Below are 27,702 nucleotides of genomic sequence, written 5' to 3'. Positions count from 1 at the left end.
TGAGGTGGCTCGGCAGAGCAGGGAGACCCCGCCGTGACAGACGCGGGACGCCCCAGAGCAGCTGCCCGCGGCGGGGGCTGGCCCGCCCGGCGGCCGAGGCGCTGGGGCCGGTGAGGAATGCAGCCCTTCCCGGCCCCGAGAGGGGCCGGTGGGAGCCGCAGGGGAGCCCCGCACCCGCGTGAATGAGGCCAGCGTCGCTGCGAGGGTGAGGGAGAGCCGGCGTGCGGGGCCCGAGAGCCGTGACTCTGTGGGGAAGGCTCCGGGAGACTCGCTCTCTTTTCCTGTCGCTTATTTCTGAGTAACGCTTTAAAAAATACTAATAATGGTAGAAAAAAAATGTGTGTAGATTACAGTAATGGATTGTGGGAAGAGTTAGTCATCAGTTGAAAAGTAATGCTTTGCAGTAATGTGACCTCTTACAGGGAGAAAAAATGTTACCGCATGTGTACCGCATGTTTTCTCGGAAAGGTGGCATACTTTTGGTCTTTTAAAATAAATGTTTCACTGTAATATTATATCTCGTTTGTAAATAGAATGAATGTAACTGGATTGGTCCGTGCAGATCTGCTGAGCTCATCAGTGCTGTCAAATGGGCAGTGCGTGGGCTGTGTTTGTGTGTGCGTTTGTCCGTGGGCACGGCAGTCTAAGGACAACGATGCTGTTTTTCTAGGTCCTCGATACTGAGCGAAGTTTCTACCCGATCAAGATCTAAATTGCCATCGGGCAAGAATATTCTTGTTTTTGGTAAGTAACATATGTAAGCAGTTGGGTGGTGTTTTTTGGTTTTTTTTTAATAAATCTTGTTTGAAACAATGATGTGAACAAATTGACACATCAGTTTGTTAAAAATAAGTTATGTAACATGATCTCTGGTATCCTTGTTTTTATGCTGATTTACTTTTGTTTTTTGCTGTCAGATTTATAAAATATTTTAAAAACCGGGATGTAATAGAGAATAATTAAGTGCTTCATTCTTATTGTCATGATATAAACTGTTGGATTTAGCTGGAATATTTGAAAGAAAACTACAAATAAGTATGATCCAACAATGTACAAGGATACTTCCAATTACTTAAACGTTTTGAAAAATCTTTTCTATGAAGTTAAAATTAATTCTGAAAATGTCTTTTTTTTTCCTGTAAAAACTTACTGGCAGGTGATGATGGTTCAGGTAAAACCACACTTATGGCTAAAATACAGGGAGCAGAGCATGGCAAGAAGGGAAGAGGGCTGGAGTATTTGTATCTAAATATTCATGATGAAGACAGAGATGGTAAGTTCATTTTATATGTAATCTCTTTACTGTAATTAAGAAGTTGATGTGCTTTTTTAATAACTGTGGTTTCATCAGTGTGTTTTGGGTTACACCCAATTAGCTGGTTCCAGCATTGTTCTGTATGCTTTAGAAGCTATATCAGTTTCCTAAAAGTGAAATGCATTTTACATTCGGTATGTGTTCTCCCTCTTGCCCTTCTTACAGCCCGACCTGTCTTGATGAAGCAGCAGGATCCATTTAGTTTTAGGGTAGATATGTTCACTGATACTGACTTAATCGCAGATAGATTGTCATTTGTTATGACTGCTTGATAACTATAGAAAGTGATACATCCATGAGAATTTAATTCTCAGTATGCATTCCTGGGTGTGGGGTTTTGGTGTTTTGTTGTGGGGTCTGTATGTGGAATTTTGGTTAACTCTAACCAAGATGTTTTCTTAGAGTTGAATGAGTGAAGAACAGAACTTAAAGCCAGAATTAATATTTTCTTTTCTCAGATTGGAGATTGTCTCTTTCCCTCTTGTTGCTGTTGATGATTGCTCTTCTCTACTATATGGGAGGGGAATGATGACAAGAGACTGTTTAAAAGCTGATCTAATAATCAGAATATTTCTTTAGGAAGGTTAGGGACAGGAAGAGATGGGGAGTGAGTTTGTTATCATTGCTCCTAAATCTGCCTTTGCTTGTCTCATTTTGGGCAGACTGTTGGACATCTTTGTGTTAGTTTCCGTCTTCAAAAATGGGGAATGACAGTCTTCCTGTTCATGAATTCCTTCTGAGTTTTCAGTTCAGAAGAGGGAAGCAATGATAAAGGTTCATCCGTGTTCCTTAAAACAAATGAACTAGGAAGAGCCTATAGTGGTATTTTGGAAATGGAAATGTACTGAAGGTACGAGTGGTTAAGTACCGTATGTGACTGGTTGTTATGGAGATAGGTCCTGTGCTCACATGGTAGTAAACTGTCTTTGGATACTATAGGCACAATGAAAGGTTGAGGACATTGCCTGTGTCTTCAGTGGCCACCTAATCATGCGGTTCCTAAAAATCTGTTGTGCTGTAATGTAAGTGTGGAGCCATTCTTGACTTCTCGAGGTTCTTGATGTAAGTGCTTTCTCACCATGCACAAGCTTCTTTAGTGCTGCATAAATACTTCAGGGGAAAAAAAAAATCCCTAAGATTAGGAGTGTTAAAGCAGCCTGTAACATCAGACTTCTTGCAGCATCAAAGGAGATGGTATTATAAGCAGAAAAATGTTTGGTGTGTTTTTTTTCCTGATATTGTTTATCAAGCTTCAAGTGCATCCCTACTTTGGAAATATTTTGGGGCTATTCCTGAGTATCTGGAAGTGTTAAGTATTTGAGGTGATTAGGAGAAGCCTGTCATAAGAACTCCGGCAGCATTAGCAGGAAAAAAAACCTTTTGACTACCACTCAGCTGGAGAATTCAGGTCTTCATGCATCCTTTTAATGCATGTCTTAGGATCTAATAATACATTCCTTTTTCCTTTCTGTCTCATTAATGTCGTCAGCAAGCAAAATAAATAGCAAAGTGGGACAGGACCTCCCAGCAGGCAAAGATAACACTCTTCCTCCTCTAGGACAGGTTTGGGTTTCTTTCTTTAAACTCTCTGCATGCTTTAGATGTTTGTATGCTCACATATGGATTTAGGAACAAAGCCTTTATGATTGACCCACAATTCTTGGAAGCCCTAAAGAAACTCAGGATAGGTGTTCAGGAGCTTGCTATCACATACTCATTTTTGAGGTTATCTGCTTTTTATTATACCCCAACCTATTCAAGACCAGTTAAACCACAAGGATTTCCAGGGGTGTCAAATCAACACTGGTAACTCAAACTATGTAGTGGAGTGGGAAGATCTTTTCAACTTCTTTCCCAAGTGCTAGAAGATTTCTTTGCTCTCTTTGGCTTTTTTTTCTTAATTTCAGAAGAGTTTATTTTGTCCAGGAGAAATATTTTGGTCATAGTGCTGAGTCATTATCTACCTCCCACCTCTCTTTGGAAAGCTTAAGGAAAATCTGTGTTGCTTCTTATCCCATCTCCCCACCCCTTCCTCCTTAAGAGATATATGAATCTGGCTTCTCCTACATTTGAAGTAGAATTATTCTAGATTGCTAGGTGCATATCCTAGTCTACGGTTACTCTTGGCTTTCCACCTAAAGATTAGATCAGTGTTTAAATTGTTTGGTTTTTTTGTAGGAAAGTTAAATGCATAGAAAGCACCTCTTTTTTGAAGGACCCCCATGGCTAACACAGGTGCCTACCCACTTTTTGGTTTTCACCATCATATGCTTTTTTTCTTGACTGTGGCTGATCCATAGCTTGGATGGCAAGAGACATGTAACCATTGCTGTAGTAATTAGCTGGGTCAGTTCTGTTAGATGTTGTTCATTGTAACATGCAGTACTTTGGTCCCTAGGTCTCAGGATAACTTAGAATAAGTCCACTGCTTGAATCTCTACCTGAAAAATCTCCTGGTACTATCCTAAATTCTGCCTAGGCTGAGGCAGTTGTTCAAGAAGAGGTTTGGGGATGCCTGAGAGAAGCAGTCCTGAGAGAGAGAGGAATCTCCTAGATCATTAGCCCCAGGTACAATATCCTTGGAGCCTATGGCTGCTTCTACATACATGACACTGTAGTTTATCTGGATCAAAGCACTTACAGCACTGGCTGTAAAGTTAACTCAGGATGTTAAACAACCTTGGAGCTCAGGCTGTTAGTGGAGTTTCTCAGGGAGCATGGCCAGTTTTATTTTTTTGCCTTTCTTTGTGATGAGCAGATGTTTTGTGTCTGTACTAGTCTGCTTTTGAGAGCTGAGAATCTTAGTTTGTAGGAGGTATAAGAGAGGCTCTGCATCGTTTTCTTTAAGGATATGTATTTCTAGAGTAGCTGTCAGAGTCTCTTGCAGTGATGGGCAGAGTTAAAGAGGTTGTACAGCAAGCCAGTGAGATAAACTACGTTGACTGATTTAGTAGCGGAACTGTATGGGTTAGCTGGCAATTATAAACACCGTAGAGCACTTCCAGTTGAACTGCCTCAGATAGCAACTGCAATACAGTTGTCCTGACTCTGCCAAATGTCCCAGTGGAGTCATTCTGTTGTGTTCTTACTTGTAATAAAATCAAGTAGTCTTGGTTTTTTGCCTCAGGTTTTGCTTCAGTCATATCATATGCATATTCCAGTTGAACTGGTTGTTCCAGGTTGAGGCAAGTGCTGCTGGTATACTGGTTTCTAATGGGAAAATTTCTTTTTGTTGACATCTTTAAAGTGGTTCTCTTGAAAATTATTTTTTCCCTGTTTAGTTTCTCTTCACAGTTTGGGCAAGGGATATCTGATCTCTTTTGAATAAATGCAGGATATATCGTTGCAGTTCATAGAACCAGCTATCGGCAGTAAAATTCATCAAAGCTGGAAGATCTTTTTCAAGGCTAAAGGGGTGATAATGATGAGATATAGAATTGCAGTTTTAGCAGCTGTTGTGATAGTCTTTAATAAGTAGCACCTGCTTTTCCAACAGGATCTGGTTAATTGCTCTGTTTTGGTATCTCATGTCATAGCCACTATGAAAGGCCCAGTTAACATTCACATCATGTGACTAACTGGGAGCTTGATGTGGCACTGACAAAGTTGAATTTGCTATCGAGCCCTTGCCAAATTGAGAGCAACCATAGTGTGTTTTGTATTTGTAGCAAATGTAAATCACAAGCCATATGTCTCTACTGTAAGAAAGAAGCAAAACGTTTCATTTTCATATAACGTTATCTTTTGTAAAGTACATTTTAATGTTAGTGCTAAGCTTCCAGTCTTCCTAGCAGATTGATTTCGTTTGAGTGATAGTTGCAACTGCATTCTGGTTCCACCTCTGGTTCCATTCTGTATTCTAGATGTTCAGCAGAACCAAAATCATTAAGTAGGACAGAGATGTCTAGCAAACAAAACCTTTGTAACCTTTAGAGATTGTCTTTTAAATGTCACTTAGAAGCAGTGAATTAGGATATTTACTAGTTTTTGTTACTTGCTAAGGTGTGAAAGTTTTCTGTGATCAAAGCACTCACCACAGGGGAATTTATGAAAGTGCTGATGAGAGTTACAAACTTTCATAGACTATAGGCAGACTTAAGTTAGGTTTTTAAAGCTTTCATATTTTCTTCAGGGAGACAGTTGTGCATAGACAAAGTTAATGCCTATTAATAACTTTTAACTCAGAAAGCTCGCAGGGGTTTTATTCACTGCTAAATTTCAACTTTTAGGAATATGCACAGGATGCTTCTGGAATGCGGAGGATAAGTCCTGCATAGATGTTTCATTTACTGTTGTTTAATAGTAAATGTGTAAATGTGTTCACTTATGTCCTAGCTTCTTTTCTGTTTTTCCAAACTTTTACCACGCTTTTCCTCTGTCCTTGGAGGTCTTCTGATAGTTTTAGATTTGTACATCCAGTGCTGTGAGAATTCTGTGTTATATCTGTGAGATGGTTTCCTGAGGTGGGGAAGAAGGAGGGGGGAAACAGTGGATGAATACGCAAAGGTGCGTTTTTTACATACGCAACAATTATCACCACTTTTTACTGCAAAGGATAGATCTGATATGCCTAGTTGAAAGTATGAAGATCTTCAGTTCAAAAGCATAACTGTGGCCTGTTTGTGTGATGACTGATGTTTGAATGTCTTATGACAGCCTAACAGTACTTAAGTAGGAGCATAACAAATGCTAAATGAAGACTGCCCACGTATAGCATCTTGATGTAATCTGTCTGTAACTTGGCTGTTCAGCAATTTTATCCGAGACCTGAGTAGAAGGGTAGTAAATATATCTCTGTACTCTTCTCCTTCCAACTCCCTTAGTCAAGTTTTTGCCTTTTTCTAGAGCCAGTATTTTTAATTCTGATGGGATTCTTTCCTAGAGTACAATGATGATAGGTACAGTATCTGGGTTTATTTTGTGAAGTTAAAAGATTTGGAGCACAGGGCAGGGAAATACAGTGAGGTGGAGTAATTAGGAAGTTCTGTAGCTGTTTTGAAAAACCTGGGCTCTGCAGTCATTGGTTTGATCCATGTATTTCAAAATTCATGTATCTTGTGTGCAATACCTATGGAGACCTACTTTTACCTTTGGACAGCTGTAGAAGAAAAGGCAGTACTTTGGAAGAGGTACTAGGAGGAGTCTAGAAGATAGAGAAAGGTGGAATTGTTCCTTTTCAGGATGAAATTCTGAACATAATGTAATTATTTTTTTTTTTTAATTTGGATAGAATTGGTTGTTCAGAGTACCTGATAGATCATTCCTGGATGATGCTTTGTTTTTAGTTTCTTCTATTCTTGCCAAAGTTCAGGTTTGGGTTAAAGCTTTTCATGCCAGCTGTCTGTCCCAGTTGATTTCCGTGCCCTCCCCCGCATTTCAACAAAAAATGTCCAGTTGGTATCAAAATACCTTGGGGGGTGGGGCAGAAACACAAAAACTAAAGTACCGAATTGTTTGTCCAGTCCTCGTTTGGTAAGGAGCCTGCAAGTAGGACCCTGTGTTAAGTCAGTGTGAATTAAGAGCAGATAGCAAAACTCTGAAGTTTGGTAGGTTGTAAGTTTATCATGTGTTTGCTTCACCTACTCTGGTGCTAGAAACCTAAGCTGCTTATTGCTTGTATCTTGTTTGCAGCTTATTTCTGTTGTGAGGTGTCCTTAGTATGTTAAACCAGCTTATGTGTCCGAGGGACACTTCAGGTTTCCCCACTGGACTGGGCTATAACCACCTGCTTCTGAACTTGGAGTTACATGTGTGTCACACGCGCTCTGGTTGTACTTGCAATATGCATCTTTCAAATTCAGGAATGTTGTGCAGTATCTAAAAACTGTTGTGTCAGTTGTCCTTAGTAAAAGCCAAAGAACAGATTTTTTTTTTTTAAACTGAAAGACTCAGAACCAAGAAAAAAATACTGTTAAATGAAAGCATCTACCGAGTAATGTAGGTATTTACACATGCACCTATCTTAAAAATAAACAGGCAAGATCTGCTGGTAGCTGGGCTTTGGTCTTCCATTTGACACTAACGTACTCATCTGTTTACCTGTAGACTAGCAAACCAAAAGGTTGATATCTGTTGAGTTACAACTGTACCTTTTCCTTTCAGATCATACTCGCTGTAACGTTTGGATTCTGGATGGAGACTTATACCATAAAGGGCTCTTGAAGTTTGCAGTTTCTGCAGAATCCCTGCAAGACACCGTTGTAGTCTTTGTTGCAGATATGTCTAGACCATGGACTGTTATGGAGTCTTTACAGAAATGGGCCAGTGTCTTGCAAGAACATATTGATAAGATGAAAATTCCTCCAGAAGAGATGAGAGACATGGAACAGAAGTGTAAGTCTCAGTGCATCCATACATTCTTGTCCTTTTTTTTTTTTTTTTTTTACCCTAGCTCTTGTAACTTTATTTTGTAATGATTAGTGATTTGAGAATGGGTTTGAGAAGAATGACTTTGAAGTTCTGATTACAGTTCTAATTCAGATAGACTCTCAGGCTTTAAAACAACTTTTCCAGTTTTGCTGTGCAAACAAAACATCAGGTGAATTAATAGAATCCCTTGCAATAATGAGATTTTGATAATTTGATTTTTTGAAAGGCCAACTTAAACCAACTCCATACAGAATCACATTTTTTTAAAATAGTGACAAAATTCAGTAATGAAGTGAGCTGTCTATTTCCTGTGGTATCTAAGCCAGGTCCCATTCCTGAACTGTGTGTGTCTTCCAGTAGGTCTCTTTACCCTTGTTTTTCACAAGGCTCAGACTGTGATCCTGTACATTTAATTATCTCTCTCTACAGCCATTCCTACCCTGTGACTTCAGGAACGTTGTATAAATTAACTTTCTTTCCTAGCATATCTGTGGCAGGAAAGAATCTGGCACTGGCAGGCAGTCACCACTGCAGTCTTGTTTCTTGCTGCTTCTTTTCTTTCCTAAAATAGTTTTAAATGTTTCTTGAGAGTGTTTTCTATTTTCATAAATAAAAGAAAGAAATTCTTGCAGTGGAAAAGACCTTAGCAACATGCATTCCTTTTCAGCTGAAGTATAGATTCAGACTGATCTGTGCTGCTGGTGTTTTTATTTAAGGCTGGTGGCTAGCTGTACTGGAGTGTTTAAACCTTGTAAATATTGTCTTAGATTCACTTTAAGGAGCAGTGTAATCTGTTTCACCTGTGAGCATTCAGGTGTATTTCTATAGCAAATGTTCAATATTACTTTCCAAAAGGTTTGTGCCTCCAGCATACCAGCTAGAGTTTAAACTTAATGATTGAAACCAACTGGATTTGATCACCAGGTTATATGGAAAAAAAAAAGATAAAAATTGACAATTTTTAAAGGAAAAACTTGTGGGGTTTTTTTTAGTGTGAGAGATTTTGGGGAATGGGAGATGGAAAGGCAGTTCTGGTGTCAAAATACAGGAGTTAACCCGATTCACACTTTTCTGAGACACAAATTTTATTGCGATCCAAATAAATGTGAAGTTTGTGCACGACTGTTTTACTTTGAGAAGTGTTTCAGCCTTTACTATGTGGAGGAGCCAGTTACAGCAGCGGTGAAGCTTTAGCACCGTGTCTGGGGAATTTAGAAGACATTGCAGTAGCATTGTCTTGGAGATTTCTAAGTCAAAGTATTACAGAAATTCCTAGTTTCTCTTTTTATAATAGAGTCGAGGGAAAAAGAAAATTTGAGAGCTGCCTAATACACACGCTTGCAGGACTCTGCTGCCATCCTATGGCTGAGAGGTGAACTTCGGTCCAGTGTCAGCATGCAGGTAAAACAGGGCCTTAGTGTCCCCACTCCCAAACTTCCATCTGGCTGCTTTTCTCAGACACTGTAGGACTCTTGTGTCATCTCAGATACTTGTCTTCTGAGTTCTTTGAGACTGGCCAGGTCTGTGCTCAAAACTTTGGCCACGATAACTTGTAATTCTCTTAATAGGGAGTCATGATAAGAGAAATTCTTATTATAACCCTGGCTATGTTAGTGTAGCTGCTTAGGCAATATAGAGTACGTATGTCTGAAGAATGCCTTGTGACTGCAATTCATCAATAAAGCTATAGCAGCAAAGCTTTTCTTACTAAAATCCTGCTGCCTATGCTTCCTGAGATAAACTGCCACTTAGAAAATAGAGAATCATTGTGTTGCCATAGCCTGGATATGAAAAAACTGGGATTATAAAGTGTATATGCAAAGCAAGCAGTTAAAACACAGAGCGCAGAGTGAAGGGATGTGCTAAATTCATCCCAGTAAAGCCCCACTGCAGCATAACGCCACATGGGTGTATGTGTTCTTGACTTTGGCTGGCAGGACCATATTCCCTTACCCTTGCTTCTAGTTAGAAGCTGGGGCATGTGGACCAAGCTGAGTGTCCACAGTGCTTTCCCTAGCTATTACACTCAGTACCAGCCACCAGCAGTTCTTGTTTACCCTGGGGAAACGTTTGCTAGTATTATCCCATTAGCATCCGTTTAAAGTGCTGCTAGGTTGTTCTTTCTCCATTACTAAGATCTTATTACCAGTTCCCAGAAATCCTTTGTCGTCTCACCATTCTCAGTGGAATTGAACTTTGGACTGCTTTTCTTTACTTTCAAGGTTTTTGTGACCTTTCTCCACCCAGCCTTTTGTCTTGTGTTTGCTATTTGAGATACCAACTCTTGGCTTTACCGAGTGGATGACACTAGGCTCCATCTGGTATATGAGAAGCTTTCCTTTTGTGTTCAAGAGCTTCCAGAATGGAAGGCAGGACACACATACGGAAGCAACAGGCTGCCATGAAAGAAATTGAATTATTCAGAGTATACCAAGAGCATTGTTTGTCTGCACTCAGTCCTGTCACTGAGCTGGTCTGGAAATTCCCTGCTAAACGCTTGGCTAGTGTGGATTCAGATAAATAATGTCAGTTCAAATGTTCTAATTTAACTCAGGCTCAATTATGATAAATCACTGTTTAACACACATTTGAATAATTATTTCGGGGAAGATCTAAATTTTGCCTCCCTGTTCATGACAGCAAAGCAGAAAAGACAACTGTCTTAAAAAGACTGGAAATAACAACATTTTTCTGAAAACTAAATAGTGTTGCGTTCAAGCTGAATTAGTTTCAGGTTCTCTGCTTTTTTGTTGTTGTTGTGTGACATAGAGCTGAAAGAATTCTTAAGCTAAAAGAAACTTACTTTGCTCAGACTTTTTTTGTCTAGGAATTCTTTTCCCAAGACTAAAATTTATGATTAGTAAAGATAGTACACAAAAAACCTAAAAGCTGCATGAAGCGATTGTGAAACTTAATGGAGTGTAAATATGAAATGATTGTCTCAGAAAAATTTTCCTGCATTTTTCTTATTCTGCTGTTCAGTGCTTTTGTGATCTATCTAGTTACGTAAGTTGTAGTGTTTGCCACTTCCATTTTGCAGTTAAGCAGTACTCCAAGACTGAGGATTTTACTGTTATTAAAACAATCAAACCTAAGAATAATTGTGGATTGCTTTCTTGGTGGTGCTTCAAGGCAGTTGCTCCTGTGACAGGAATGATACATGTGTTCCTGTTATAGTTCACTTCCAGTAGCTTGTGTAAATAAGCAGTAACAGGAAAACAAAAGTTAACTGGAAACTTGCCTTCATTTGCTGTGTTAAATGGAAACGTCTAAATAAGAGGCTTTTTACCTAGATAAGCCACAAGTTTGGTAGATAAATCAGCACGCTGTAGCAGGAGTGTGCTGTTGTTATGGCATATCATCTACCTGGTGATAATTAATAAGGCCATTCTTAGTATTTGACCTTACTAATAGATAGCAGAATATTACTGATTCGTTGGATGATGAATGGTTGGTTTTCTGGCTTCCTGTTTAATGTGTATCATCTTACCTGTGTTTCCTGTTCAAAAGAATTTAAACCAAAGAAATGTTCCCCTACTTCTTAATAAAGAGTTATTTCCTATACCATATAGAATGCGATTCCTTAATATAAATTGTGCGGAGGAGAAAATATTCATAGCTCACTAGAAAAAAAAGGAATAAAGATTTCTACAAGTGGTTTGGGTGCATGATGAACTTTATGTTCATTGAAAGTTGGAGAGTGGAGATCAAGTGAGAAATAGATATGGGAGGTTAAAAAGAAAGTATTGCTGTGTGACAAAGAAACACTTTAACTGAAGTGACCTTCCTTATTAGCTGCTTAGAATGCAGTTTGTTCCTAAGATGTAATCTGGCAACACTTGTGATACAGGTTTACTTGGATCTAACAAGACTAAATTTTGAATGGGCATGAGGGTTGAATGAGAGTCTTTACAAAGTGTCTAAGAGCCTATGGCTAGCAGGCACTTAAACCACTTGATTTCAGAAACAAGTGTATCTGCATTCATATGATAGTTAGAGGTTCTTAGTATAGCTTTTACCTTCTTTAACTCCTGTAGTTACTTGTTCAGCAGACACCCTTGTTAACTAAAGCTGAGTGTTTTCTGTAGCATTTCTCTGTCTCTAGTCAGAGATTATTGCCAGACCATGTGCATTATTACCAATCCACAACAACAGTTCATCTCCACAGTGCAGTTTTTTTCTCCTGCCATGCATGGATCAACCAGAGTGAGATATGGGTTTGTTGCTCACGGGCCTGTGATGCGTGGTGTTCGGTGCTGCTTACTCTTGGTGGGAGGGAAGAGTTGGGAATCTTGTCTCCCTAGGGTTATGGTCTTCATTCCCATTCAGCAGATATTCATGAGGATGTGCCATCAGATTTATGAAGCTTCTATGTTATGTTTGCTGTTTTTTATATTAGTAAAATTCTCAGGATATCTTGAACAATGATTTGTATCATGTTGTCACAGTTTAAGGCATTTCTTTCCCAAATTTGAGGGGGTTTATACTAATAGATATCAGTAAAGAAAGTATTTTTTGGCTTTGATATGAACAGAACCTAGGAAACTAGTGTTATTCTGAATATAATGCTGTAGTATATTGAGAGCGACATTGTCAAATACTCGTTTACATCTGATTAGGTCAGAGGGGCTTATCTGAATGATTGTAGTGGATGTAAATGATACTCATTTAACTTCTGTAATACACTTGTCTTCAATAGGTTTTTACCTATCCTGAGCTAGCAATAGTCTGAGTAATGAAATAAGTACTTTAAAAAAGCTTTTCTAGTTAAATGCTCTGGAATCAGTTTGCTTTCTGTGAGATAGTCAGTAAAAATATTTAATGTGCAAAATGTATAACGGAATTTTGATTTCCAGTTGTTGAATATGAAACAGTACTAGAAGAATCTCTTTGAAAGCATTTGTGTTTCCCCTCCACCAGAAGGCACTGCTTCCTCAAGTTTAAAAGCAACTGCATTCAATTATTTTATTTTATTTTTTTTATTTCCTGGGACCTTGGGATATATTGAATGGGTCACTGGAATTCTTATGGTCTATATTTAATGTGTTTGGTTTAAGCTTTTATCTGGACTAGAGCTCTCTTGCTTTCCACAAGAATCACACAATTTTATATTTCAAATAAAAATTGTAGATTGTGTGGCTTTGAACAGAAGTATTTTTCTGATTTGTTCTTCCTTCCACATGCCCATTCTATTGCAGGAATGATTCCTATTTTGAAAAGGTACAGTCACTTTATTTTGCAAAATTTGTTTTATAAACTTTTCTGAGGTTTTCCCACTTCTTAAATCTCAGAAGTATCACATGGCCTGCCATACAGTTGCAGTTCCTTCCCTGTCACATGGATGGATGTACTGAACAGCATTCTCTTTGTGACTGTGCTGGAGATTGGGAGCTTTTTTGAAGAGTTTTCCTTACTGTATGTACAGTCAGCTTGCTCCCACTGTTTCTAAAATAAAGACACCTTCATGGGAGCAAACGATGGAGCTTTGCCTCTTTCCTGAGGGCTCATGGCTGAGCAAGGAGGAGGCTTCAGGTGGGATTTCCCGGTGAGGGAGAGGCCTGGGCCTTCAGGAAGTGCTGTGCCTGGGAGCAGATGCAGCCAGTATGCAGATTTATCTGGTATGTGGCTTTCATCCTGAAAAAAAGACATAAAAGCCCTAAGTTGTAGCTCAGTTTTATAAAACATGCATGATGTCTCGGTGTGCTTCCAAAATGGTATTAATACTATTTCTTAGGTACTTCAGTATTTGATAGTATTTAATATTATTGGAATGCTCATTGTTGCCATAAAATTAAAGCATTGAAAACTTAGAAACCATCTAGTTTCCTCTGGACTCTGTTGTAGGTTTACAGAGTATAACTGAGTCTCTTCAGGTAACATTTAGAAGTCCTTGAGTAAGTATTTACATAGTGTATTTTTTATATTTCTAGCTTTGGACTTCTGCAACAGATATGCAAAGTAATAAAAAATTAAATTGAGTAATAAATTATAAGAAAGAGTGGCTATTTCAACTTGGTGTTTTCTGTGTCCATTTACATTTTCACCGTGTTTTCTTCCAAAACGACGTACAAATTGCACTGACTATAGGTTATGTTGCTAAACTGTGTTTATGTTTTCTGTTGTCAACTCCCCTATAATGAAATGCATTGAGTTGAGAAATGTGCTTTTGTGCATACTATAGCTCTTGAAGTAGTTTTGGTTATTTGTAATAGCTCCAAATTGAACTTGATTTACCTTGCTGTAAGTTTTGTTGTAGAACTGTTGTGTTTGAAGGGGCAACAAGGCTTAAGCTTGCATTCTGTTAACATGTGGTGCCTCATTATAAAAGGAAAAAAAAAAAAAGTTGAGATTTCTAGTTAGTCCTAGATTAATTATGGTTTTAAAAGAACTAGTTCTTTTGTTGTACCTTAAGAAGATCTTTCTCTCAATAGTTATAAAGGAGTTTCAAGAGTATGTAGAACCTGAAGAAGGCTACCAAGGATCACCGCAGAGAAGAGGCCCTTCTTCTGGCCAAGATGATGAACATGTTTCTTTGCCACTCGGAGAAAATGTGCTGACTCACAACCTTGGTATTCCTGTGCTGGTAGTTTGTACAAAAGTGAGTTTCCAGTTCTGTGCTCTTTTGGAAAAGTTTAATTACTCTTCTTTTAGAAGGCATACTTTATACAGACATGCAAAATGAATTCTGGGTTAATAGTAAAGGGATTTATAAGTAAGCTTCTGCCATCTGTCAATTTTTAATTTTGCAGAAGAGCAATAACCTTTTCAATTATATGCCAATTACTTTATCTTTTGACTTACTGGTGGCATTTTAAAACCAAAGGCTCAAAGAAAATATCATACGTGTAATGTTAAGGAAAATGTTTTCATATGTGCTGGGATTAAATCATTGGGGTTTTCTGGTTTTGGTCTTTTCCCTTTCTTCCAGTGTGATGCAGTGAGTGTACTAGAGAAGGAGCATGATTACAGAGAAGAACATTTTGACTTCATTCAGTCACACATTCGTAGATTCTGCTTACAGTGTATCCTTTCCTATGTTGAAGAGATTTGCTGTAATCTGGAAGCAAGAAAATACATTTTAGTGTTGAATTGCACATAAAGTTAATCTGAGAAATTGCACTTTGAAGAATACTTGGTATTTAGTTACTATGTAGCATTTGTTGTTTTGAAAATGTTGAGAGGTGTATAAAACTTTCTGTAGGTTGTTTGGGGTTTTTTTTAATTGTACATGGGATTTTGAGCTTTTGTTCCTTTACAAAGGATTTGTCTTGCATTTTGTGAGGTGGTTTTTCTTGGCTTTCCCCTCAGAACTTGCAATTTCCTTGTAAAACTGACATGTCAGCTGTCTCTTAAGCTTTTGACTTTTCAAAGTTAAGTGCCTGGAAGGGTAGGTAACTTCTGTGCATGTCAAGGAAAAGTATCATGAGTCATCTGTTATACCCCCTTCCTGAATACTAAATGGCTATAGCTTTTGCCTTGAAATACTGCTCAAAATCAGGTCTAGTAGATATATGTCCATTGGCTCTTGTTTTGAAATTCTTATTACAATTTAGAAAGCGTTTTTTACATAATTTTCCTTAAATAAATAATCAGATGGGGCTGCCTTGATTTATACATCAGTTAAGGAGGAAAAGAACCTTGATCTGTTGTATAAGTACATTGTACATAAAACATACGGTTTTCAGTTTACCACACCTGCCTTAGTGGTAGAAAAGGATGCAGTTTTTATGTAAGTCAGTTGTATAAACAGCATGGTTTCAGGTTGTTTTCCATTAAGCAGTACACTTCACATATATATGAAAATAACTTGACTGGTTTGTGTTGTTCAAAAGCTTACTTAGTATGTGAGTCTTCTGAAATCCTGATTTTAAAAAAAACAACTTAATGCATATTACTTGAGGTACTTGACTCAGAGTATACCATTCCAGCTTTTTAGTATCTTTGGAGTTTAGCTGAGAATTAGGACTGATCTATAATAAAATTGCCTTATTCAGATAGAGTAAATAAGGTGTCTCTGTGGAAGTGCTTTTTGTGACTAAAAAGGCAAAGCTTTCCTTCCTTTTATAGACCTGCTGGTTGGGACAATGAAAAGAAAATTGCCATTTTACATGAAAACTTCACAACAGTGAAACCAGAAGATGCATATGAGGATTTCATTGTAAAACCTCCTGTAAGAAAGGTAAAAAGGTGTAAACTCTTCCCTGCCTCCCAACAAATAAGTGTGGTTTGCTTGCATAGCTGCTAATAACTATTAATATTGAAGAATTCCAAATGTAATTTTTTTTGTATCCAAATATGTGAAACATCAGGCTTTCATTCTCCAGTCACATCAACCTTTTTGCATGCATGGGGCATAAATGCTTTTTCAAAGTTGAAAATACTATTGTAGGACTTGAACAATTTGCATATCTACCCAGATGGCCTTGAGGTTACCATGTAAAGGCAAATCTTGTAAAACAAGACAGTATATCACTATTGCATTAATATTATTAATGACAGATTTCTTCATGTAAGTCAGGAGCTGTAATTAATCCATATAAATTCTCTATATTGCTAACTGTGAATACAGGTACACAGGAATAGGATATGTGTAAAATGGATAATATGGAAAACTGTAAATGAAATTTTATTCTGGTCTGTGTTGGAAAGCTTCATTTACAACTCTCTTACATGCTTAATGTTTCTAGCTCAAGCCCCAGTATTTGAAAAAGGGAAGATCTGTTTGAAACTTGAATGTAAGGGAAAGGCTTAATCCTGTTGTAACTCATGGCACCTATAGGAAATAATCATTGTCTAATAGCAGTGTTATGACTGAAAAGAGCTAGCATAGTGCTTTTGGGAGCTGCGGGTTCGAGTGTGGGGTTTTATGGAGTAAGGTAATCTCGGATGAAGTTAAAACCTAAATTTAAACAGATGAATATGACTACTTACCAGATACTTAACCTTTCTAGGAGAATGTTCGCAGGCTGGCATCAATGCTAGTCCACTCCATTTACTTAAAGTGGTTGAGGTTTTTTTTTAATGAATAGTTGTTTAATGTTACTACTCTTAAATGTCAGGGAGGCTTTTTTAAAACCAAAAAAAGTACAGAATGGTATTAAAGATTTGCCTCTTTTTCTTCCCTTTTGATCACCAAACCATAAAAACAATTACAGCAATTTCATTTTTTACCTCTAGTAACAAAATATTTTGTTCAACAGTTAGTCCATGATAAAGAGCTGGCAGCAGAAGATGAACAAGTATTTCTTATGAAGCAGCAGGTAAGAATGGAAGAATGAAAATAAGTCCTTACTAAATCAGATTTGGTTTTAAGCTCTCCATTGTTACTGCCTTCAGTTTTGCATTCCTCATTTAAATCACTAGATAGCCACTCTTCAGCTTTGCAAATTCAGATGTAATTGTGAAATAAGAGCTCTATTTTAACAAATACAAGTAGAAAACATGGCTGCTTATCTTGACATGTTGAAAGGAAAATATACTGAGGACAGAAATAATGTACATTTCAAAGTTAAAAAGCAAGAAGAAATTTCACAACATAAATGTATTGATCTGTAAAATATAAATACTTTTAAAACATAACACCTTAGTGGTGCAGCTTTCTTAGAGCCAGAGGCTTGAAAGTCTTTAAGGTGTCAAATTTGGCTATACTGTATCTTGTTATTTTCTTTATTGCTCTACTGTTTAAAAAACCCCTACAAATACTTTCCTGTATAGTTGATTGTAAATATCACAGAAGTTACAGACTTGGGTGTCTATAGTTCTGGCTTATCGTTCTGGAAGGGCTGTGTAAGACAAAGGACTGAAGCTTATTTATTCATTTTAACTCTGTCCTCTAGTGGTAAAGTCTGGAGTTATGTAAATATCAGAGGAGGAGGCTGTAAATATCAGGAAAAAAATCAAATTAATGGTTAGACAGCTTCACTGTATTTTATAACTTTATATTTTTCTGAAATATGTTTAATATTCTTAATATGTTCTTTTTGCAGTCATTCCTTGCCAAACAGCCAGCAACGCCTACAAGAGCATCAGTAAGTAGATCCAAGAGGAGTAGGAGGTGTTTTGTTTCCTTTTAGGAAAGAAGGAATGATTCTAATCTGAACGGTTCATTTTGTAAATGTAAAATACATCATCTCCCCAAACTCCAGAAAGTAAATTTAAAAAAAAAAAAGGCAGTATTTTAATATGTTGCTTATAAATTACTTCATTCTAATTCACTGTGGAAACATAGAAATATCTGAGGATTATTGAACTGAAAATTTCCTACAATGAGTCATCTTTCTTATAGTTGAGGCACGTGCCCAAAAAAATCGGTGTGTTTTGTTTTGTTTTTTTTCCCTCAGTGTGCATACACTACAGTGCTAATATAAAAGTTAAAAAAGTAATTTGTATGTAATGTTACATTTGCTTTATATTACTAATCCATTTAAGTTCTCTCACTTTTGTGATTTGGACTTTTTTTAAGGAATCTCCTGCAAGAGGCCCTGCAGGATCCCCAAGAACTCAAGGCAGAGCTGGTCCCGCCAATGTACCCAGTGCCTCACCAATAACATCAGTTAAGAAACCAGATCCAAATATTAAAAGTATGAATAAGCATTTTACTGTTTTTATTATCTGTTATTTTCATTTAAAAAACAAAAAATCCTCTCATGTAGAAAGATTTTTGAATTTATTCGCTAATGGTATAGTTAGTTTAATAACATGAATTAATTTATGACAGCTTCAGGTTTGATTTTTTTTTTTTTCTCCTTTTTTTTGTCATTCATATGGCTTGAAGTAGAGTTCTGTTACTGCCAAGCAGTCAGATGAAGTTCAAATACATTACTTCCTTAAGTTACCTAAATACATTTATTATGCATCACTTGAATTAGTAGAGTGAGGTCTGCCTTAAACTACATGCAGTTTTATATTTCCTGTCACTTACTCTGGAATCCACAATGAAATCTGTTCGTCTGCTAAGCCCTCTCTAGAACGTAATTTTCTGTAGTACATGAGGTAACTTGGAAATTACACCCTTTCCCCTTCCTCAGCACTAAAATGGAGCTCCATGTAGTTGAGAGGTTTCTTTCCTCTCTGTGCTCTAAGAAAGTTGGTAGGGCCAGTTTTGTTTTTAATTAGGTACTGTGTGCCATACCTCACTTAAAGTGGATAAAATACACAGTTCTGGATCATGTCTCACTGCTGTATATCCAAATTCTGATTTATGAGCAGTAATGTGGCATGAAAGACTGCACTAAAACATCTGTACAGTTTGTTAATGGACTTAAAAGTCTTTGAATGGCGCATCCATACTTAATACTTTGGTTTTTGGCTTCTACATTTAGAAAGAAATAACATATACTGATATTTATATTAAAATTTTGTGAACTCCCTCATTCCAGAAAAGCAGCAATATACTTCCAGTCATCTCTAATTTTGCCAAAGAATGCAGAGGACTAGTGTCCTCAAATTGAGCAAGGAGAGACTCTCCTATTTGAGTTTTATTTCCTTGATTGGTAAGAGAGTTATGTATGTATAGAACTTATTTTTTAACATCATTTACCAGCAATAACTATTCTGTGATATATATTTATGTATTTGGTTTTTATTTAGATAATGCTGCAAGTGAAGGTGTCTTGGCTAGTTTCTTTAACAGCCTCTTGAGCAAAAAGACTGGCTCTCCTGGGAGTCCTGGTGCTGGAGGAGTGCAAAGTACAGCTAAGAAATCAGGTATTGGACTTGTTATTACAGGCTGTTTTGCATATTTTTAGCATTTTATTTGGCCTATATTGGTCTAACTGTGTATCTTTTAAACTGGTCTGTAAAGTGACAGACCTTGATAGATGACAGTGCCAAAATGTCTAGTCTTTAAAAAAAGAACTGAAGTACTGCAACTTCACAACTCTTTATGAAGCCTGTTATAACTTGATGGAGTTGTTAAAATAATGTAAAGTTTAATGGTGATGCCAAACCCATGATTTCTTACATTTAGAGGAGTGTAAGGCCCAGACATTCTGAAATGGAAATGAAAAATACTGATGACAACCACAGTAATGATATTGCCAGTAAGAGAACCAGAGCAGTTGTTGGAGTGTGGGTATTTGAACTGAAACTATTCCTGAAGAGAGTAAATAGGACTTTTTTCTTTTTAATTGGTAAGGGTTTATATGCCATTCCATGCTATGAAAGCTCAAAAATTACTGGAATTTGACTTATGTCAAGTCAGTATTTGTTTTTTTCGTTGTTTCTTTTTAGTGTGATGAATTCTGTAATTGATTTTTGTTAATTTATTATCAAGAACAATGAAATAATTATTTGTTTTACGTATTATTTACATAATATTATTGTATCTACATTATAAAAATATTTAATTATTTATTTCTTATCCAGAATGCCCTCTTTAGGTAAACACTGAAAGGTGTTCTCTGCTTCATTCAGTGCAGTCTTGTGTTCTTACTGTGTCAAATTACTGTGTCAAATTTATAGAAATAGGACTAGAAATAATTTTTAGGAATTGTTTCATCCATGCTCTTTGTGTAAAGTAGAGTCAGTTAGGGAATTCCCAGCTAATGATTTAAAAAGCAAACAAACTCTGAAATAAAAGATGTAATGTCATCTCTCTGGAAAGCCTATTCCAGTACTTAATTTCTTAGTTATTTTTTATCTTGTACAGTCATTATTTCTTAATCCAGTACTATTTGTCTTGTTCAAGTGGAGACAGAGATCAGTACGGCCCTTTTATCTTTGCAGCAGTCTTTTGCATATTTGAAAGCTATTGCTCTTTTGCCTGTGACTTTTGTCTGGACTACAAAAATACACTTCTGTCAATCTAAAACAGGACGTGCTTTTTATGACTCTGATAATTCTTACTATTCTCCTTTAGACTGTCTGCTCAGAAGACTTGTTTCTTTTGGCATTCAGAAATAAATGCAGTATGTCACACAAAGCTATGTCTGCCCTAAGTAGAGGTTGCTTAATCTGTGTTATGTATTATCCTTCTGTTTACATGTCTCAGTGTGATGTTAGTTTTTTTTTCTTCTGTATGATATTGATCAGGATTTGGTATAACAGTACAGCCAGTTTTATACAATTACTGCCTCCTAGTAGGAGGTTTTCTAGTCTGTATCAAATTACCTTAGTGTTTCAAAAGATCATACGATTGCTTAATCATTTTTTTCCATTCCATTATTATGCACTACTTTGGTAATTTAAATAAATAATTTTTTACCTCCAATCCAGTCTTTCAAAATACTTTGTAGTTCCTTCAAGCATGCTTGCCTGCATATCTGATATCTTCAACAGTTGGACGGGGTAGATGGCTGAATAAAAATATTGACTAGTCCTATGGATAAGGGGTAATTTTATGTAGTACAGTATGTTCATTTTTCAGATATATCAAGGCTAGTTTTTTTTCTAGTTTCATTTTATGAAGGTCATGTGAGATGTGATATCAACCACTTCTCCCTTCTCCACAGGACCTGTTTATCCTATCATAGAAAGAAATTTGGTTGACTTGACACAACTTGTGGTAACAGATCTGTGTTGATTGTTATGCTGGTAGGCTGTTTGTAAGCACCTAAAACATAATTGCAATTTCTGGAAAAAAATACTAGAGTAAAAACTAACTAGTCTGTAATGGGCTTCACTCTTCCTTCTTTCAGTCTTCTAGAACATGTGCCTTTCAGGAGTTTTGAAAGATAACAAATGGTTGTGTGTACTTTTTTTCCTCCTTGTGTCAGCATTAACTTCTAATTTACATAGATTATTTCTCTCTTGAAACATCTAGAGACAGCAGTTATATATCCTTTCTTAACTTTCTTGTTTTGTTAGACTAAATTAGACAAGTTCCTTTCTCATCTTCTGTTACCCACTAGTTTCTTTTTCATTAGTTCCCATCGTTGGTTTATCTTTTCTTGGACATGAGTGAATAGAATTGTATGCAGCACTCCAGATATATCTCATTGTAGTGCCTGGTACAACAGTTCTCTTTCTTTGGTGGAAGCACTTCTGAGTGATCTCAAGATTGCAGTTGGCTTTTCTTGGCTGCATCACGTTGGCAGCTCACGCTCATTCCATGACTTTTGGAACAGAACAATCAGCTTTCACTCACAAGAGAATATGCCTGTTCCTTGTCAGCCGATGTGCTCACATCTTACATTCAACCAATATGAGATTAAATTTTCCTGAGAAGGTAAGGGCTCCTAACTTTGGTATCTGAAAAGCTCTTGTTGAGTTTATAAGGTAGCTGGTGGTGGTGGTAACAGAAAAGATTACTTGCTCTTTTGTGGAAGAGTTGGGAATATCTTGGAGAAAGTCTCATTTACAGCAGCATCCTCTGTGCAAGTGCATGTGCTAAAATGATCTTTGTAGGCATTTTAGATATCTAAACTTTTCAGAACGTTGACACTAAAAATATTTAGCTCTGAAGACACCCATCTGTTTCTCCCACAGCTATGAATATCCTGTGGTTGAAATGTTGAGATTCTGTCACAGGAGGAGGGCGACATTGTGGATCTGAACATACTGCCCAGCCTAATTGATTGATTGGTCTCTGCTACGTTAACTCTTACTTGAGAAAGCTCTCTCATCTGGGCAGATGCGCAATGTCATGTCCTTTTTTCATGCTGTGTAATTCCTCACCCATCTTATTTGACTGTTTCTGGACTGTCTTTCTTCCACGTGTAAACCATGCTGTTTCAACGAACTTTAATTGGTGATTTCTGTGCTGTATCATTTTTCTTCACATGGGCTTCTAGACAAGTTATTCCATCTATATTCACAAGAAGATCCTTGCAAATTCTAAGATTTGCTTTCACCCTTCTATTCCCTTGCAAAAGATCAAGACCTAGAGTTCCCTGCTCTCACTCTGATCTAGAAAGGAGAGTACATATAGCTGTTTAAACACATCTAAATTGACTAAGGCCATGACTGTGCTTGACAATATTTTTGTAGGGAAACTGAAAGCAAGTGTCAGTCTAACTTATAACGGCGGGGAAATTTTTATTTTCTTAAAAACAGCTCCTTGCATTTCTGCTCCTTTGAAGGGTGCTCACCTGTGATGGTGGTAAAGGGGAGTATGTAAACATACACATCACTGAACAGCTTGACAGTGTTTTTCCTGTCTGGTATGAGGTAGTTGCAGGAGACAGCTGCTTGGTATTATTTTGGAGGCTTAAGAATCCAGTTCATGAGCATAAAAAAACTCACTACAGTTTTTGTTTAGACCTACTTTTGTTAAAGCAAGAATTTTGTGTGGTTTTTATTGGTTTAGAGTTTAGGTTTTTTTAACTCCATGGTATGATTAGTGTACATGTAAAGTGTTTTGTATTGTACGTTATATTACAATTAATGTACTAATTTTTAAATTTTGTTTAAACGTTCATGCTTTGAATAGATGCTATTAAGAATACTTTGGCTTATGACTAGTGCTTAAATCTAAAGCCTTTGTAATGATTAAAGGTAACCTTTTAACTTGGTTATGTCTTTGTACTTTGGAAAAAAACACTTAAATCTCTAACAGTCAAATCTTGCCTTCTTAATGTTTTCAGCATGTACCCTGGAAAAAATCCACCTAATATTTCACACACATTTGAGCTGGAAAACAGATGCTTGTTAAATTCTTTGGCTATGTAAGGAAGCTGTACATGGTTATATAATCTACTTTTTGTCTAAAAATACAGCTTTTTAATCTTAAATGCTTGTATGCTCTTAGCATTAGTATATATTCCAGTTTTAGCAATTAATTTGTCTGTGGGTTTATAATTTTCAAAATGTGAGAATTAAACTGAAGGTTCAGAGAATTGTTGAAAAGTTTTGAGTCTAATATAAAAATGTAAGATATGTGCCTTTCCACGAAATACTTCAGTGTGTCTGTTTCCAATTGAAGAAGTCCTTTGAAATGACTGCTCTGAGATATTACATGAATATGCAATTCATGTCCCCTTTTTTAAGGGAAACATTGTCTGCAGGCATTAGAGTCCTCCTTAGTTGTTTAATACTAAAATACAGCAAGTTTAAGTGTGACTAAACAAATGTGATATTTGTAGCAGGTGTCTTATGTACCTTGGAAGACTTGTGGTTAAAATCTGGATTAAAGTCCTCACTATCAATACTAATAACAGAATTGTGTAGAGTTGATTTTTATAGCAAAATCTAAATGTGGTTGCTTTTAATATGTTAGTTGCTCTAAAAAAAATCACAGGTATTTTTGTGCTTTATGCTGCTGTATAATTCAGCATTTCATCTCTTTAAAGTGATTCAAGCCTTAGTATTTATCAATCTTTACAGACATTACCTTGCATTGTGTCAGGCCCTGTGTTCTTGGTAGGTGGCAAAATAATAAGAAATTAATTATGTTGCAATACAAAAGTGATTTCATGAATCCTTGTACTCATTGATTAAAATATTTCATTGAAATTAGATTGCTGTAACCTTTGTCCTTTTTCTTTTTAGGACAAAAAACAGTTTTGACAAATGTTCAAGAAGAATTGGACAGGATGACTCGCAAGCCAGACTCTATGGTAACAACAAACTCTCCTCCAACAGAGAATGAAGCTTGATAGCGCATAAAAAATGCATATGTAAATGACCAAATAACTATGTATATTGATCTGATAAGACCAGGAATTTTCTGCTATGGCAGATGCTATCAGTTTTCTTGGGGCAGGGGAAATGAGCTTACTACATCATTGCCTTGTCCCAGTAAAAAGTGCACATTCAGGAAGTTTGCATATAAAATCCCTCTGTATAAGATAACCATTTAGAGTTTATATAGGGCAATTCTTTTGGTTTTGGAGGTAAGCAGGTGCAGCTGCATTTCCTGTTGTGAAGAACACAGAGAAGCAAAATGGAGAATTCTTACTAAAATACTGCTACTGACTGCACACAAGGCAAGAAAGAGAAAGTAATTCCTCTTTCAAAGTTACTGGAATTGGCTACTTGTATGTTTGCAGATGCATTAGATTCTTGGAAAGGTGGTGGTGGTGGTGATGCAACAGAGCATTAATTAGGTGAAAGAAGCCTAGGTAGGGAATGGAGCCCTGAAAGGGGAAACAGATTTGGGACAGTGAGAAACTAGAATGTTGGACTGACTGGAGAGGAGCAATGTTGTGAAATCCTGTGTTTCACGTGGGGTAAATAATCACTGTTTTAAAAAGACTACTTTACATTGGTGAATTCCAGGCCAAACACTAAGCATCATGGGAATTTATTCTTGTTATAAATCTTGTTTTAGTTTTTAAAAAAAGTCTAAGAGTGTGGATGCCCTTTCTGGTGTAGCTGACAAAGGGAGAAACTATAACTTGTTTAGATCCAAGTGCCTGGCACAGTGTGTGATGTGTCTTTAGAAGGTGCTTGAATTTATTGTGCACTGTAGTACAAACAGTCACTGTTTGGTTTTATTTTAAAATCAGTAGTTTGGCGTTTTGTATTTAATTTTAAATCCTGTTTTCTGATAGCTTCTGCCTTTTTTTATGCCAAAAGGCTAGTCTATGAAGAATGGTGGGTGACGTATCATTTTCCCATAATGAAATGTGCTACAGAACACTCAGTATTTTTTTTTTCTTACTTTTTGTAACTAAATATTAGCTACCAAGCTAAAATCGATTCCTGCCTTACACCTATGGAGGTTTTTAAAAAAAACTTTCAAGGCCCTAGTTCCAACCACATCTGCTGCAGGTGCAGCCAACTCCAATTCTGAAGGTAACCTAAAAAGTATGAATGTGTCCATGATGAACGTACTCAATAACTTGTTTTGTATTTTCTTTAATGTAGCATTTGATTTGGAAAGATGGATTGTGGTTGTCCCCGTTGTTCTAGCGGAGCTCTGTCCATGGTCACATAAACCATCATTCTGTAAAAACAAACAAAACTGCTACGGTTACTGAAATGGCACTTTGATTTTTATATACGGTATGCTTGTTTTACATGTACACACTACCATAAATTAAAAATACCAAGCATATTCTGTGCTCTTAACGCTGAAGGGAAAAACCACAATTTGAATTATGCAGAGTTTACTTTTTATTGATATGAACTTGTTGTACTAAATCTGATGTCTGGATATAACTTCCCTAATATATATTGTTACTTAAATATACAGAATTAGATTGACCACTAACACAGTACTGGATGTTAACTTCAAATCTTATGTTACATCAAGAGGCTGTTCTTGTAAGTCTGTCTAAACATTATCTAGAAAGCTAAGAGTATTTACTTGCCTCTTTGACAAACATTAACATGAGTATGTTATTTGTGCCAGTTTTTTTGTTGAAAATATTATATTTTTCTTTTTTTTTTTTTTTTTTTTTTTTTTACTTTTTTAAAAATAAATGATATGACCTGAAGTTATACAGTTGTCTAGATAACAGTTAGACTAAGACTGTGGATGGCTGATGGGTAATGTGGATGTACTTCCTGGTGAAATGGGTGCCAGTTGCAAGTTACCACACCAGAAGAAGTAATTACACACTGTCCTCCTGACACTGAGAATTGAGATTGGAGACTAAAACATCAAAAACTCGACAGGAAATTGAAAAGGCGTGTGATCGTAATGGGATATAGTTTGAAAACCTCAGTCTGAAACTGCATTTTTTTGTCATCTAACCTGATAAGCACTTTCTCTAGCAACACGGCTAAAACTTAAAATTGAAGTACTTTCCAGTTCTATAAAAATGTTAAATATACTAAAATTGATAAAAACTGATAATGTATGATAATTTACCAGCTTTGCAGAAAGATGCTTCTGACAAAACAGAAACAGATTTCTGGTTTCTAATTGCAAGTGAATGCTCCTAGTTTATTGGAAGAAAGTTGTAAGTAATGTAGCATCCTGTGGTTGCCAAAGTCTGTCAACTTTGGTGAGCTGCACAGTTGTTATTCTGGTGTCTTCAAGCATTGGAACCAAAGGCCAAATTGCAAACAGCCTTTACATTTTCAAGTGAAACTTCATTTTATTTGCAAATACACTTGTATGGTAGACTGTTTAAACTATTATATGACTATATTTATATGCATTATAGTGTCTGCATCTACTGTTCATGTTTAAACTACGAAAACAAAAGATGAAAGCATTCAACTTGAAGCAAATAGAAAAGTTTAAAACATTGGCCCTCCATAAAAATGCTGTGGTTATGCTGCTTGATTTTAAGTTTGCACTTTTTTTATTGGCATTTAAAAAGACCTGTTTAAACTGAACAGAATTTCATATTTTATTTAATTTAACTATGTTGAAAGTGACTGCTCTGTACATCATGAACTTAACAATATACATGCTGTAAATGAAAGTTCACTGTCCTGTATACTAAGTTTATTGGTTTTTTTTCCAACTTACAATTAGGACTGCAAATGTATGAAACAAACCTTAGTCCAGTTGTATGGCTTTAACCAGGTGCAGTATGCAGTCATGTGGAATCTTGCTTTCTAGTGCTGGCAAAATGAGGACGTCTTTAATTACTGGCTTCAATAAACACGAATCCAGACTGCTTCATGCTGTGCTGCTTTGTTGTTCTTCAGATCCCCCTTCTAGATCCGTTTCTGTGGGAGCAGAATATTAGCAAGTTCTGTGAACAGGAGAAATAAGTTGGCTTGTAAGTTGTGTACCTTAATGACAACCTCCTTCTTGGGAGTTCTTGTAGCAGCCTTTGCGAATGCAAGTCCTCTCTGGAGTTTAGAGCATAGAACTTGTGTAAGTAAAGAGAAGTTGGTATAGCTACGTTTGCAGAGAGGTGTGCTTGTGATCTCTTACACATAAACAGTTATGTCAGCAGAACTGGTTTTGGTGCAAAGTAATACATTTCATGACAATGGGAAACAGTTGTATATTTTCCCAGGCTAAGACATCTACCTTCTAATATATTTTGTGAAATACTGGATCCAAGCAGAGCGCTGGTCCTAAATTTGTAGGATTAAAATCTAGGTTATGACAAGTTTAAGGAGTAAATTACTTGAGTTGTGCAAATGTCTCTTCTCTGCCAATAGCAAAGCTAAGTTTTTTCCCTTTGGTGGGTGTAACAGGTTCTTTGTAGTAAGCATAGGAGGGGTAG

The 27,702-nt window shown here is 36.7% G+C and overlaps 1 protein-coding gene across 1 annotated transcript; it reads left to right on the top strand.

The window, feature by feature from the left end:
* The first annotated feature begins 617 nt into the window (after positions 1-617).
* On the top strand, positions 618-27,144 carry DYNC1LI2 (dynein cytoplasmic 1 light intermediate chain 2). Its single transcript, XM_026856517.1, has 12 exons — positions 618-744; positions 1,157-1,273; positions 7,418-7,648; positions 14,116-14,282; positions 14,613-14,706; positions 15,278-15,413; positions 15,752-15,863; positions 16,885-16,944; positions 17,671-17,712; positions 18,147-18,264; positions 19,274-19,390; positions 24,113-27,144. The coding sequence occupies exons 2-12, from the start codon at positions 1,186-1,188 to the stop codon at positions 24,217-24,219; spliced, it is 1,272 nt and encodes a 423-aa protein (XP_026712318.1). The 5' UTR covers positions 618-744; positions 1,157-1,185; the 3' UTR covers positions 24,220-27,144.
* The last annotated feature ends 558 nt before the right edge of the window (positions 27,145-27,702 follow it).

Source organism: Athene cunicularia (genome assembly GCF_003259725.1).
Source record: "Athene cunicularia isolate RWA chromosome 11 unlocalized genomic scaffold, athCun1 chr11_part1, whole genome shotgun sequence".
NCBI classification, from domain to species: Eukaryota; Metazoa; Chordata; class Aves; order Strigiformes; family Strigidae; genus Athene; species Athene cunicularia.
Note: the sequence above shows the minus strand (reverse complement) of the source record. Positions and strands in the feature narration are given on the sequence as shown.